The sequence below is a fragment of the Cebidichthys violaceus genome, unplaced genomic scaffold (assembly GCF_023349555.1).
Source record: "Cebidichthys violaceus isolate CVI_PGR_0920_01 unplaced genomic scaffold, fCebVio1.0.p SCAF_5, whole genome shotgun sequence".
Classification (NCBI taxonomy): Eukaryota; Metazoa; Chordata; class Actinopteri; order Perciformes; family Stichaeidae; genus Cebidichthys; species Cebidichthys violaceus.
Genome location: NW_027176705.1, coordinates 13,328,319 through 13,344,315, shown reverse-complemented (window position 1 = coordinate 13,344,315; position 15,997 = coordinate 13,328,319). Strand labels below are relative to the sequence as shown.

The following is a 15,997-nucleotide window of genomic DNA, read 5'->3' as shown; positions in this document are numbered from 1 at the left end:
AGATTAAAACTAAATAAAAAGCCTTGACTTTCCTTTATACTGTGGTCTTAAAAATCAATGGTATCAATAGTGACATTTAAGCATGAGCAAAGTCCACAGGTAAATGTCATTGAGGGTTCTTAAAAATTGAACGCTGTGCCTCCAATCTAACCTCCACTAATAAGTGATGATTTGAAGGGATGACAATGACAGACTGTGTATGGGCTCAATCCATACGTTTCTATAATGCATAGATGTGCTCCAGTGGCGAGAACTGACCTGTGATAAATTTAGAAGTTGTCTCTGAAAGGTAAATCAATACTTCTTGTAAGCTGCATTGTAGGCAAATCAAAGTTCTTTAGCAACAGATAATTAATATAAAATGTCAGTAGAAATCAAAAAATGTGTATTTCATGGAGAAAATAAACAATTCCTTGGGTTCTATATTTCTAATTATATACCCTCAACATTGTCTTTCCAAACCTAAAAACACAGTCTGCACCAAAAATTGGTTAAAAATTGAAAATCCATTTTTTTTAACACCCCAAGGGCGTTTTTGTCTAACCAGATTCATCATTCTGTTGCAACAACAGCTTTTCCCATTACTGTCAAGCAGAGCGTCCCTTTGCGGCAATAGATTTGGCTCTTCACAACCGAACAAGACACTAACTTTTTAACACATGTCATAAAGCTGTGAGACATCTCATTCAGTACATAGGGGCCTGTGTTGATCTGAGACTTCAGACACGCCATCGGAGAGAACAAGCGGTACGTCATCTGATGGTTTCTCAAATGACAGGCCTGTCACGAAACAGCCAAAAGCTTAGAAGTGCAGTTCACTTGACACACAGTCTTCAGGGATGTCTCTGAAAAAATGTTGCCCCATATAAAAAAAAAAAAAAAACATTAGTGTGGGTGGGAGGATAAGATTGGGGTACATAACAAATAAAGCATTGGCCTACAAGATCCAGAGGGAACACTATGTGCCTCCTTGGTATCCATTTAACAGGAGGGCTTACAGCATCCAGCTACTTACAGCCTTAGCGAAGTGCTATATTACTCACTGAGCTCAGCTGGAAACACTATAGAAAATGTGTTTGCCTAGGATCTGCTCTCCTTTATCAATCCCAAACAGCAGGGACCAGAGCTCTAAGCACTATGCCATGGTTCCCGCAACAGCAAACAACATTTCAGACAGAAAAAAGAAGGAATGGTTTCACAAATAAGATTTCAGTTTTGTCTCTGTAAATCCTTTAAAGCTGAATCCAACACAGCACATCCTACTGAATTCCCACAGACACTATTCAAAGACATTGCCTTTGAAAAGTAACATGCAGACTCAGAAGTACACGTGTGCACACAGGCAGTCAGACAGACAGACAGACAGACAGACAGACGGACACACAAACCTTAAAAAGAATTACAAAGAGTAAACGAGAAGCAGGCCGCTCGATTTGAATCAGAATGTTTCATTTCTTACCGATGAAGAGGTTCCATTCAGCATCTAGGTCTGCCTGGTTCGCTAAACAGCCCCTCATAACGTTGTGACAGTAGTTGTGACAGGGTTTCAGCCCCGGCATGCTGCGACAGTATGGGCAGTACAGCATCTTGGTCAAGGCTCTGACACATGCTGGGATTACATTCACCTATGAAGCAAAGAAAAGTTCTTCAGTTAGGTCAAGTCTTTTCAAGCTCATTAAACCTTTATAGTTGTTTTAGAACATGCTGTATGATTCCTAAAAGGGAGAGAGAAGTTGTCATAAAACAGTAATATTGCACACTACATTTTTTGACATTTATTTATTTCTCCAAAATATTCTGAGGTTTCCACAGAAACCAAGCATCAATAGTAAGGAATGTAATTCCCAATTGAAAGTTCAGGGGTGGGGAGAGTCAGAGGTATTTCAACTTTTGACAAACATCGCCACACTAGATCACATCTTCTGAAGCTTGAAATGTGAAAACCCACCAGATAAAACTGTTTGACAAGACAATGTTTACAACTCTGTCCATCTCGATTCCTTGTGAAGGCTGTGCCTTTTGTTGTTGGGCCATGTCATTGCACCGGCTTGAGTGAAAGCGACAGGATTCTCACATCTGCTTCCCTTCAGAGGTGGGGATGCAGAACAAAGAGTACATCTGATAATTGGCCTGTCAGCCTCTGTATTCATGCTTGACTTTAGATTTTTTTTCAGCACACACTCTGTTGCTGTGTGTGTGTGTGTGTGTGTGTGTGTGTGTGTGTGTGTGTGTGTGTGTGTGTGTGCAGGGAAAGTTGGCAGATCAGTCAGTGGTAGTCATAAGATGGATACAACCGGACACCATATTCTATACTTAAGGGTTGAGATCTACCCATCACAGGAAATTATTTGAAGTCAGTTAATAACATGAATTAAGTATAATTCTAGAGCAATTTCATGTTCATTCATCAGTGCAAAACACTGATTAATTCAGGTCAAGTCAAGTTTTATTTATTTTGTAGTCTAAAATCGGCAATTCGCCCTAAAATTTGTCGAGCCACAAACACCCTTTACTCTGAAGGCCAATTTATACTTCTGCGTTGAAGCTGTGCTTTAACTGTAGATTCGTACGCTGTGCTTTAGCCTCCGCTGCAGCCTGTCAGGCACCTCTCCGTTAATGTAAGGGTGGAGATATTCAGCGGAAATGGGTGGAACCCAAATGGTCCGGTTTTCTCCGGCCGGTATAGCCAGTGCATGGTTTTGGCTCAACTGTTTTCAACATGGCGACCAGGTCACAAACGTTCTCATTTTACAGCTTAACAGTCCACCAAACACTTGAGGCAAGGAACAGGTGATGCAGAAATTTGTATTCATATTTGATTCGATTTATTAGCTCCAACTCCAACACGATCGGCTCAGTTTCAGCAAAGAACTGTCTCTGGTTTCAGTCGCCATTGTTTGAAGTACAAGAAAAAACTCAACACTGTTGCATAAAAACCCTATCGCCAACTAGCATTTTGGTGGTGTAATTGCAGAGCGACGCAGACAGACCAGCGCAAAAGCATAAATGTGTCGACCACTGGTGCAGAGCCTACATACAACTATACATCAAAAAGATGTATTCATTACTCATTTTGTGTTTAATCTATTTTCTCTGTCATCATTATTATTGTTAATTTGACTTTTGTTAACATTAATAATGTTTGAACAACGATAAAATAAACAGACACCACAAAGGATGGTGATATAACTACAGCTGAAGATAAAAGTGATACGAACCTGAAAAAAGAAAACACGAGTGCACTTTAACACTACATGTCATCATTCACACCCATTCATACACTGATGGCAGAGGCTACCATGCAAGGTGCCACCTGCCTATCAGGACTCTAACTAACTCTAACTTCATAACACACACTGCAGGAACAGCCTGCAGGAGCAATTTGGGGTTAAGTGTTTTGCCCAAGGACGCATCGACATGGACTAGCGGAGCCGGCGATCGAACGGCCAATCCTCTAATTGAAGGATGACCCTGCTCCACCAATGAGTCACAGTCACCCCCTGCAGAGTGCCATTGATTTTATTGGTACAATGGCCAGACCACCTGTGTGTGCATATGATGAGATGAGAGAAGATAAGGAAGAGGAAGAGAAAGGGACAGAGATGTACACTATGAGTGTATTTCTATTGCTGCTTGGCAGCAGGACCAAATTAACCATTTTTGACATTTCAACTGCTTCTGAAATCACGTGATGTCACTGAAATGTCTTGTAAGAGGGCCATTAAAACAGGTTGTTAGCTCTCTATTCCACCGCTGCATGTCATCCGCTGGTATGTGTTTGTGTAAATTGTTAATATCACTCTAGGAGTGTGGTAAATTTGACATGCCTGTGTCTTTCCATATTGTCATTGATTCTCTGCTTACACATCAGCCTCTGCTTCCAAACGGATACAAACACTTATATTGTCTTACAACATCATTATAGTGAGTTATGAACCATTTATTAACTGTTTAGGTACTAGGTATAGATGCTAAATAGGGCTAAGGTTTTGCCCATTTATATATGAAGACATTATTTATATATTTACTAGAGTGCTATCAGGTGTCTGCTATCAGCCTGCATGGAGCCTTCACAATCATTTAATTTAATGCACAACATTATTAATATTAATATTAACTAGCATTTAATTGATAACATTTCTAATAACAAGGCAGTGCTGGAGGGAGAACAAAAAAAGAACAGCAAACAGCAGAGAAACAAACACTAAGAAAACAGAAAGACAGATACAGAAGAAACAGATCGAAAAGAACGGGCAAGACACAAGCAGACAAACAGAGGGAACAGGCAGGTGGCAGGAACCGCCACATTTGGACAGAAACAGAAGAGAGAAACAGAACCAAGCACATGCCAATCACAGTGTTTGCTTTGGAGAGAGCTGCCTCTTAATTCCCAAGGAATTTGTCACTTACAAATACATATTTTATGATTCTATAATGCTGCATTTTGTTAAAATGTATGCAATATTTTTGCTAGCAGATAATAAAAGCAGCCAAGACCAAATTATCATGAATTAATGAACTGATTTACAGTGTCTATCCAGCTCACATGCAGCTTTAACCTTAAGATTTCAGTCTGGTCATTCCGTGCCTTCACTACAGTTTCCGTTTTGACTAAATTCGTGTCACACGTAAAGAGCCATGAGTCAAATCTGACAGCTACATGCAATTCACCAGTCTACTGTACCTTAGACTGGGACGAGACAGTTTTTAGATTGCACTTCCACCTCCGCCCGCATGCTCATGCATCTCCAGCTATCTCTTTCTCTTTTCTCTTTCTCTCTCCCCCATCAACAACTCAAACCCCACAGATTAAATATAACATTTTCCTATCAAGCTATTTGAATCATTTTATTTCACAGGCTTATTTGCATATAAATATATTTGTTATGGTGACAGACGAAAGAGAGAGGGAGAGCTCGTCCTCTTTGTGTTCACTGTTGGCTCAGCTCCACCCAGTCGCTGTACATGGGCAAGGACATTAAATCCAGTTTAAACCGCTATCATAAAACAAAAACTAGTTGACAAGATGACTTTGGAATACATTCCCTTGATAAATTCACTGTTCCACTGTTATGGTATAAATGATAGCAGCACTACAGAGCATCCTAATGAATATATAGCAGGCCTATACCATATCATCTACTCATCATCCTTAAACCATTGCAAATGTCATTTTGTACAATTTAAGACCATCGTACTTTTTTTCTTTCTTTCTTCCAACTTGTACAATGAAGTGCAGTATATATTCATAAGAATATATAAAAAAAAAAGTTCTGGGATTAATCTGTTTCTGTCAATTCAATTAAACTTGGCCCAGTTTATGAAAAGCCTATTAAAAAGACGTGGAGAAAACACTGGGAGAGTTTTCCCAACTAGACCCATTCTGATTGCAGTCTTTACATTTAGTGTGACTTTGTGTGACAACCAAATACATATATTTCATACTGCAAATAGGAAAAGTGTTTTAATCTGCCCTTGAGCTTTGTGAGCCTTTACAAAATGTGCATTAAAATAGTGCCTCTTAAGGCAATTATCTTACAGGGCCACTCTTACATCACTGCAGTGACTGTGCCCAGCAGTTACTGTATGCCCTGGGTGAAGGGTAATCTGATAATCTTGTTAGCACTTATTTACAGTTGAGTGGATGGAGTGTAGGATGCCTTAGATCCAGAATGAGATTAAAAAACTAATCTACTCATCTGATGTTTAAGTGCTATGATAACACCATGTGGAGAGCATATGTTTGAGTGCAAGTCAGTGTGTGGAGGAAGTATTTAAATCCTTTATTTTAGTAAAAGTAACAATATTGCACAGAAAAAAATATTACATTTCAACTGAAAGTCCAAGAGATACACTGAACTTTCTTGGCTGATTACGATTTTTTTAAAGTCTGACCTGCCAATTCTGTATTTTGCCGATTCGATTTGTGTTCTTCGTTCTTAGATCTTTAAATTCCAGCAAGGCTCCAGACTAACTTTCACCACCATCCTGGAACCATATCCCATCAGTCAGTGTCAGCCATCAAAAATTCTAAATGTTATCCTTTTACTTTTTTAATGTCATTTATCGTGATTATTTGCATAAAAACACAATTCAAATAATTAGGACATAAGAGATTTACTTAGATACAAAATTATCTTGGCATTAGTGGTTGTAATTAAATGTTATCAACTGTTAGAGCAAGTAAGTAAGTTAAACAGGTCATAATTCCCTCACTATTTTTTAAATTGCTGTGAAAACATCTTTAAACAACTGTATTTGTTCAAGAACTACAGTTTACAAGATTACATTTAAAAGCATCATTATAGCGTGATAATCAGCCTTTACTGAGTACTCATTTTAACTGAGTAGAGCTTGAACGTGACATATTGCAAGTCAATGTAACCTCAGTTAACGTTAGCTGTCTCGCTCCGTACTGTCAGCAGACGAGCAGTCACTGTGATTACTATTTGAAGGGAATGAATTATAATATAATGAGTATATAAATTAGCTGCTCCAAACGATTTTAAGGTTGTTCCTCTGCAGCTTATTTTGGACTTGCAGTTGTGAAAAATTGCAAGCTTTATGTCTTCTTCACAAGATCGGAAATACGAGACTGATCGATCGGGTCATCTCTAGAAAGTTCTGAATGACAAATGTAATTTATGTAAAAACACCTCACTATTATTAGCTCAATGTACTGAAAGTATCAAAGGTACTCATAATGAAAACTGACATATACATATACACATATATATATATATATATGTGTATATATATACACGTATATATACATATACATATATATATATATATACATATATATATATATATATATATATATATACATATATATATATATATATATATATATATATATATATATATATATATATATATATACTGTATATTGTATATCATTGGGTTATCATTACGTAAGCATTTGTAGCTCCTTACTGTTGTAGTTGGTTGAGGTGAAGCTGATTTTTTCTGTTATATATATAACATTTATTTAAAATTACATAGTTTGATATTTAATTTGTACCTAAAGTGACTAAGGGGCCATTCTGTATACTAAGTACTTTCACTTTTTATACATTAAGTACATGTTGCTATACCTTTTCTTATACATTTAAATGTCAGACTTTTACCTGTAATGGAGTATTTTTACATCGTTGCATAAGTACTTTTACTTAATGAAACTTGGTGAATGAACTTGGGTACTGCAAATGAGAGTGGGGTAAGGAATAAACAGCGGCTATCTCATTAGCCTGCTGCTTCAAAAGAGCAGCTTAAAGATGCAGTCAGCATTTGCAGCCAGACTCCTGATGTGAGCATTAACTTTATTGAGGATTGGAAATGTGAGATTATAAATCGGATGAGCCCCAGCAATAATAAAGCAAGCACTTCTCATTTCATCCCATAAAAGGCCACAGTCGGGAGCCGTTACACTCACCTGAATTCACAATCAGCAATAAGACATATTCAAGATAACTAAATCATTATAATAAAGGACAAGGCTCGCTATCATAATGAGAGATAACTCGAAAAGACACTCTTGGAAGACATCACCTTGTCTATCCGACAGGGTGTTGTCATGCACATATGGCGTGAACTCCCTTTAGGAGTAACAGAGTGGGAAGAGCACAGAAGATGGAAATTGCTTTGTGCCACAACGTAATGAAGTTGTGAGAAATGACAATGACTTTGCAAGCTACCAAGGCCAATCAAGGGGAACACTAGTGGGACATTGAGACTGTCGCCAAAAAATCGTCTCAATAGTTCCTTCATAATTATTGTGACAGGCTGCGCTGCTTTGCACTGATTGGACATGGATGTAAGACTGCATTGGTGCCCCAATGTCCCCACTCAATTCCACAGCCATTAGTGTCAATGGCAATATGAGTGATCTGTCACCGTGCAAGTCAGAGCTACCATCTGCTACCAAGAGAAACATGTGCCTGGTCACGCCAAACATCTGTGTAAAAAATGACTTATTTCTTCCTAAATGAAGGATTACATCAAGATTGTTGCAATAAAAATTTGAAATTAATTTTGTATGTTGGAGAAAATTCATTACATCAGCTGGAATATACTCACAGAAGGTAACAGTAAAACCTTTATACACTACACATATGCTAATGCTTATTATAGATATTGCCAAAACGTATTTCCTGAGGTCTCAGTGACCTAAGACCATCAAAATGTAATCAGTTCACCGTTGAGTTTATGGATTTATGGGCAAATTTGAATGGGACGTACATAGGCAACCAAGTAATGTTAATGGGTTTTTTTATGGGTTCCCTTATCAGATGCGAGGGTCCAAGGACAAAGGATGTTGTATGTCGCAAATTTGTGATTTGTGATGTTTAGCAAATAAAATTGAATACAACATTTTATTGAAATACAAAATGTTAATGAAATACTTTTAGTTGCCTAAACATAGCCACAAGCACTTAACCATCTCGTGTTTATCTAAAATGTGTCCAGTATGCTGGTTTGCAGTTAAATGTGTGGTGTAAACCAAGTCATATCCAAAATTGGAAATTGAGTGCATATGTAATACAAAACAAGACAAGATAAGCAAATGGGTAAACTTGAGAAGCATAGTATTCATTTGGTACATACAGTCACATGACAGTGTACAGTACAAGTCTGTACATGTCATTGGTCTGTAGCACTGTACTTTCATTAATGACGTCTCCTTTCTGTGCGTCTCTGTGAACTTTAGTGTCCCTCCACTCACCATGTTAAATGTAACACGGAGCCAAAGACAATTCCGGAGAGGCTGCACTAAAATCACTTGCTGTCAAATCAATGAGTGTCTGAGACTGACAGAATAATACACATGTGAGCAGCTGTGCCCTCACAAAACAACACAGCAGTACTTGGTGATCTTCCCTGACATGTACCATGTTATGTGGCATGTCTGGAGCAGCAGTTAAGACTGTTTCTTTAATTTACAAAGACAAGTGCAAACATGTTAAAAGCCAACCTGTGCTGCTCGATGACTAGGCACAGAATACAGTGAGCCATTCAGCATCTCTGGTGGGTACAAGATCTGCGTACACTGTATTTTTATCCATCTGCCATGGAGCCTCCTGGATTAAAGCACAGCACTCACCCTGTGTCCGTCAGACTCTGAAAGTCTACAGACCAGCTTGAATGTCAGGGGCAAACAGGTCTCACGTGGCTGCCAAGAAACCTCTGAACAAATGTCACAACATCGGCGCTGACAACCTTCTCTAAGTGCTCGTTAAATAAAGATGTGGTGCCATACACTTTAAGTCAAGGTGCAAAAAAGTAGTCATAAGATGTGATCTGGGTTGACACAGTCAACTGATGGAACATATTTTCAATAGTTATTGGAGAAGACGGATATTTTTCACATCATGACATGTTAGAATTCAATGGATATTTTCCTACATTTTTTGCCATTTTCCATCCGTATTTGGTCGACTGAAAATACCCTCCCACTCTGTATCAGGCTGACTAAGTCTCTATCGTTTAGAGTTTTCAGTGTGAAATTGAAGAGCATGGAGAGATTTATACGGTATATTTCTTTATTATCCTTTCATATCATGTCCTTGTATTTCAGACCACATGATGCCTCTGATTTTTTCCAACATTCTGCAGTTCACCACAGATCAAAATCTTTTAATTAAAAAGGACATCTTTGGTGCAGCACATTTCCCGATGACGTGCCAACCTTTTTGAGCCAGTTGCCATCTGCCATCACAGCACTGTGGCTGAGGCCTTATCCCCAGCAAGCTGTGTGAGCCGTGAGCCAGGAAGACAGGAGACAGAGGGAGGGAGGGAGGGAGGGAGAGAGAGACGGACACGTTTGTCCAGTGCATCTGTAAGGGGGCCTTAACTGAGAAACAAGCATGAACCATACTCTCTTATGGAGGAGGTCACAGAATCTGCCTTGAGCAGAATCTGCCGTCACATTGTTTTAGTCCACTTTCTGGTTGTGCAACATATTCATCACAAACACAAATACTGACGCAACTAAGTCTCTACAAGATCCCCTAAAGGACACTGCAATATATTCACCATGTTGATTAAAAGAAGGCATTTTGTCATTGTGTCCCTTCAATCAGTCATGCTGTTTCTTTAATTTGTGAAATCATTTCTACATACAGAAAAAAACAACTCATTGTGATTTAGTTATACAATATAATGTATACCATAATTCCACCTAACTAACTTTTATTTTAACATTTTATTATTTTATAATATTTTTTTTAATTATTTTTTTGCATTCATTTATTAATAGTTTTGTATATAAAATGTAAGAACATATTGTGAAATGTCCAACCCAATTTGAGTCCTACAGTAGGTTAACAGTCAACTTTGCCCTAGAACCAGTGAAACAGAAGTTAGAGCGTCTCTAGCTTCTGTAAAGTGTACAGTATCAAGCCGGACTTAAATCAAATCCTTCACATTTAATTGGGCTGCTATAAAGTGGACAAGCTTAGAATGTAGCACGATGCGGAGCTGCAGAGTACTGTGGCTGCAGACATTTTTTGCATTTACTTTTAAATGGGTGAACAATATGAGCAGGAATGTGATCTAAAAGGGTTAAATAGGCATTTTTCATTTCATCTCAACTTAATTAATTTCAGACTGACTCAGAGTGACACTGTTGTCTGAGCTTGTATCAGTGCCTGTTGAATGCACTTGCACTTTACTGTATTGCACTGAATGTACTATTTTGCCCTGGCAGCGAGTTAGCTTAACTGATTTGAGTGCTGAGTACATAAAGTAGAACATAAATAAGACACCGCAGAAAAACTATAGACAACACATGTAACTGATATGTGCTATTTCAGCAATCGGGCAGAGCAATAATATAAGGTAAATGTTGTGTAAATGTTGTGTAAAGATTAGAAACTGCCTTGGAGCTTAATGTCAAATTATCTGGCAGTTCGTAGTCGGAAATGAGTGTATAATAAGATCAACATGACAGTGTAAGCCATCAGGAACAACAAATCCCTTAGTACAAAATATCTTACTTCCTTCCAACATCACGAGTAAGTATGCACCATGAATTAGGCTGGCTTCCTGTGCGTATGCAGAGTGAGTGATAAGTGCTCTAAATGCCTGAAGTTTAAACCTTTCAAAAGGTCCAAATCCCTGCAATCTTTTCTGAGCAGGTCTTAATATGGCTGGACTGTGTTTTAAGTACCCCCAGGATAAAACTCTTAATGGTCATCATAAACTCTAATCCAGAGAGATTCTGCTCTTAATCCAGGATCGGGGTCCAGGAAACTGTTCAGTGCAAGTCGAGTGCAATCCCATTTTATGGAGCGATATCTCTCCTGTTCTGACTTGACTGCATGCAGAGCTGCCGGTTACCAGTAATTATGTATGGCTCATGATCATCAGTGCACCATCCTGTGTTAAAGTAACGTGGAAATTGAACAGACAGATGGTTGAAAGCAGCCATTTCATATAAAAGGCACATTTTGTCATTTTGAAACCTCTGGTTTTCACGACTGATTTGGTTATTTGAGTTAAAGCCTTAACGGTTGGTAGTAAGATCCACTCACTAGGGGCCATGTACAATATGCAACACACATGCCGACATTTTTTAATAAAGAATCATAGGCCAGAAGGCATTTTAACTCCCAAAATTAGGAAAAAAATATGCATTGATTTAATTTTTCAATGGTGGTAAAATGGTTGTGGTGTAAGAAGTAGAGAAACTCAGAAGTTTTTGATCTGTAGACCCAAAATGTGCCTTGTGTATAATTAATAAGATAAGATATCATTGCTGATAAAAATTTGCAGCAGTGGAAGGTCAAGAAGGATCTTTCAATCTCAACTTTTAAGTCGGCGAAGACAAGAAACCCTTTAAGGAAAAAAATGGAAATTTTAGAAATTCCATGACAACTGAGCCAACTCAATCTGCTTCAGAAGATTGAGAGATAAGAATCTACCCAAGATCCATGAGAAGCTAACAATGCATCAATGATAATAATGCAATATTATAAATTACATAACCCATTAAGCTTTGGCTACAACTAACTATTATTCCCATTACCTATTCATTCACTGATTATTTTCTCAATTCATTGTTTAATCTTTTGGTATGTAGCATGTCAAAGTCATTACACTTTCCCAGAATCCAAGGTGATGTCTTCAGTTGTATTGTTTTGTGGACTGTTTTTGCTTAGAAACTGCTTCAACGATTAATTATTTATAAGAATACTTGCAGATTAATTTTTTGTTGATCAAATAATTGATCAATCAAGTTACTGTTGCAGCACATTGAACACACACACAATCTGCATAATGAGTACTTTTGATACATAGCTACATGTAAACACCTCATTTTAATGGTAATTTTTACATTGTGATATTAGTCCTTTTAATTAAGTATCTACATCTTCTACCACTGCTACATGATGAATAAGTTATACATGGTATTCCAACTTTCTCTCAGATGGGTTATTGAACTAAGCTTTACAGCCTGACCACCATTTGCCCATAAGTGATTTGCTAAAGTAACATAAACTGCTGAATGACCAAACACAGCAAAACACTGATTTCTGAGGATAGAGTAAGTGCAGCTATAACACCACACAAGTGACACGTTCGATCATAAAGTATATAAATCCCTGTTGCTTATGGATGTAAAATCAAACACAAAGTGCCTTGTATATAGTGGTGTGCTTACACCTGAGAAGTGATGCATTGGTATGTACTTTAAGACTGTGTTGTAAGGAGATGCAAGTGGCTTTTTGTCACTGAAAGAAGCAAGTATGCAGGGTGATTCTTAGGTCAAGGTGATTTGTCATGTCAAGCAACTTTTTCACCTCCAGTTCTACAGTATGGTTGTTCACCAACCTGACAGCCGTTAGCAATGCCACACTGTTTCCTGGCTCCACTTCATAATTGATGAGGAACCAAGGAAAATGGGATTTCATCCAGAGTGAGGGTGCCTTTTAGGCCTAGGACAAATGTATAGAGGTGCTCATTTTAACTCTTCATCTTAAATAACTGCAATGCCACTGAGGAATGGTGAAAGGCTTGCTCAGAGGCAAGCTGAAGGACAATAATAAACAATAAACCATCACTGACTCTTCAGAGGTGATATATGGAAGCAGGGTACAGCAGGGAGGATATAGCACTTTAATGCTATCATGATGTAAATTCCCGCAATCCCCCATAATTAAGTGAGGTCTGTTGTTACAGGAGGTGGGTGATGATATATCAAGCTGATGGTTCAGTTTCAGACACAATAATAATACAAGTTGGTCATGGTATAGGTTCTGGTCTAATGATGAGGAAAAAGTAGATTATGAATTTGAATGCTGCTTTTTTTGTTTGTAAAGATAATGTTGATTTTAAAAATGATTCGATTTCACGTCATGTTTAGTGGCCACAGTTTTGTCATAAACTGACTACATTACATTGAAAATAGTTTTAGATGTTTTAGTTTTCATAAAAAAATAAAGATTAACAGCAGCCAGGAGTGTTTCCTGTAATTGGCATTTCTATGAAAAAGCAAGTATTGGTCTAAGCTGAGTCACATACTTGGCTGATTTGATTTATATAGAAAAATACACAGCATCAGGAGTTCAATTCAACACTAAACCCAATGTGTATTAAGTTCTATTGAGCGTTAGTGTTAAATTGACTCTTGCAGCAATGTATTTTTCTTTATAAATCAAATATTAATAGAGTAATAAAATGACACAATTGCCAGTGTACACGTAAGCTTTATTTAAACTTAAGAGGACACGTTAAATAAGTCAGGAAAAAGAAAACATTGATTGTGGACCTGCCATGATCAAATAATCAAAATATAATCCATTTCTATTTGATTGATCGATTAATTGTTTCATTAATTTTTCAAGCAAAATTGATGTGAGAATTTGCTCTTTTTATTTTTTATCAAATAAATAAAATATAATAAATTGATTCAATATTTTTGGGGTTTGAACTGTTGTTCCAACAAAACAAGACATTAGAAGTCATTACCTTGAGTCTGTATAGGATATACTTTTTTTGGACATTTAAAAAAAAAAATCCATAGACTATTAATTGATTAATCAACAAAATAATAAAAAGATGAATGAATAAAATGATAATAATAATTAGTTGTAGCCCTAGTTTATTGTTGTTGACCATATAGTTTTTGTTGAAACAGGATTTACAGTTACTGTATTGTAACCCGACCAAACAGGCCGCCAACACTGCCATGCTGTAGACTGTGCGCGTACTATAATGAGAGGGTCTCTTACCACCTGCCTGTAGGCTTGGGAGATGCACTCACAAAGCTGGCCACACCATCCCCGAAGCACACAAACAGCTGTTCAGTGTACTTGATGGCGGCCTTGCATTCTAAAACATGCCAACACACAAACTGGGCAAAGAAGATAGAACTATTTCTCCCTATCCCCACATGTGGTGGAAGACAAAAAGCACCCAGCTATAAAACCCTGGACATGAAAGAACTCCTTAAGTTCCTGGAAATAAAGGAGGAATTTGTCAAAGGGTGGCCAAGCTGCGATCAGCACGGAGCAGCAAGAAATTGGGATTAACCAAAAGGGCGGTTAGTTTACATACTCTCTTAGCTGAGGTCAGTGTTGCTCAAAAGCTTCAAAGGGACCCTTCACAAAAAGCTTTGAGCATCAATGGCAGTTCCCACTGCGTTGCCAAAAAATGAATGTGTGGAGCTGTCTGAAATAAACTAAACAGCAGCCTTGTCAGCCAAAGAAGGAACCGTCAATGTTCAGGTGGAGAGACTTTAAAGCTGGAACCACACCAAGCTCAGATGTGGCTTATCAGCTGAGGATCAACATCCTTAAAAACAGAAAAGTGAAAGCAAACAGGACACAGTCCCCTAGTGTAAAGGAGAGATCGTAACACATGAGACAGCCCTCTATCCACTTAGCACTGCAAAAATGAGAGACTAGACTCAACTGCAAAGGACGGTGGTATTAGTCACCCTAGCTTGGATGGTCTGCAAAACCTTCAGCCTGTTCCTCTTGGGAGTAATGCCTGGAAAGGATGCCCCAAGTGGACACGGTCCATGGCCACCATCATCTAAGTCATTTCGTTCTACTATGGCACCAAACGACAACCTGGAGCTACCAAAATGTTAAACAACTGCTCCCGCTTCACTCTCTCAACAGGGGATGGATGAGATGGAGCATCGGAAAAGCAGCTTTCTTGCCCAGGGCACGTCCACCATAACGGGCAGTGTGTGTTGCGTCAGTTAGCAAACAGATCCACTCCTGATTTCGCAACCCAGGGATGTGGAGAGCCTTCAAAAACAACAGGCATTCTGAGGCCCACAACCGCAGGCTCTGCGCCATCCACAACAGGGCAGTGGACCAAATTCAATCTTGCCTGTTGATGTAGGCCCCCATGGTGTGGTTGTAGGCCCTCACCAACACGTGCCTCCCCTGTATCAGGGGCCTGAAGTGTTGGAGGACCAACACTTACTGTAACTTGAAGAGGTTGATGTGTCTGGGCCTCACAACACCAATCACTCTCCCCAGCCAGGTCATCCCTTCTCTGTCAGGGGCACATCAGTGGTTACTGTGATGTAGGTCACTCGTCCCAATTCTGTTCCCTGCAACAGGTGTTGTGGGGACCCCAAAGGTCGTCCAGTACTGATGGGGAGAATGGTAACCAAGAGCCGCTTGTGCTTCCTGGCATAAGGCTAGTAAACTATCTCTGCATGTGCCCTAAGTGTAGGACTCCCAGCAGTACTACTGGAAAGGCAGCTGCCACAAACACCATATGACAGTCAAGACCGTTACACCCTGCCGCAGTTAGACTATCTGCAGCAGCGCTGTCTGTTGAACCCAAAATTGGTTAGTTGCAAGATCATCTGGGCTATGTGGAACATGGACTTAATCATGACGATGAGCTTTTCAAGATAAAAGAAGACCCTCGTGCATCGGTAGCACTCGGTCTGAAGCATGGTGTCCACACGTCATGCCCCATGGCATGGGACCATGGCATAGCCAAACAGCAGTCTATGTAGGCCATTCCC

The 15,997-nt window shown here is 38.8% G+C and overlaps 1 protein-coding gene across 2 annotated transcripts in view; it reads right to left on the bottom strand.

The window, feature by feature from the left end:
* gpc6a (glypican 6a) overlaps positions 1-15,997 on the bottom strand; it is a 137,232-nt gene that overhangs the window by 46,685 nt on the left and 74,550 nt on the right. For both annotated transcript variants that reach the window (XM_068730726.1, XM_068730727.1), the window contains exon 4: positions 1,460-1,625. In XM_068730726.1, coding sequence (XP_068586827.1) covers positions 1,460-1,625 — 166 coding nt within the window. The remainder of the gene's footprint in view (positions 1-1,459; positions 1,626-15,997) is intronic.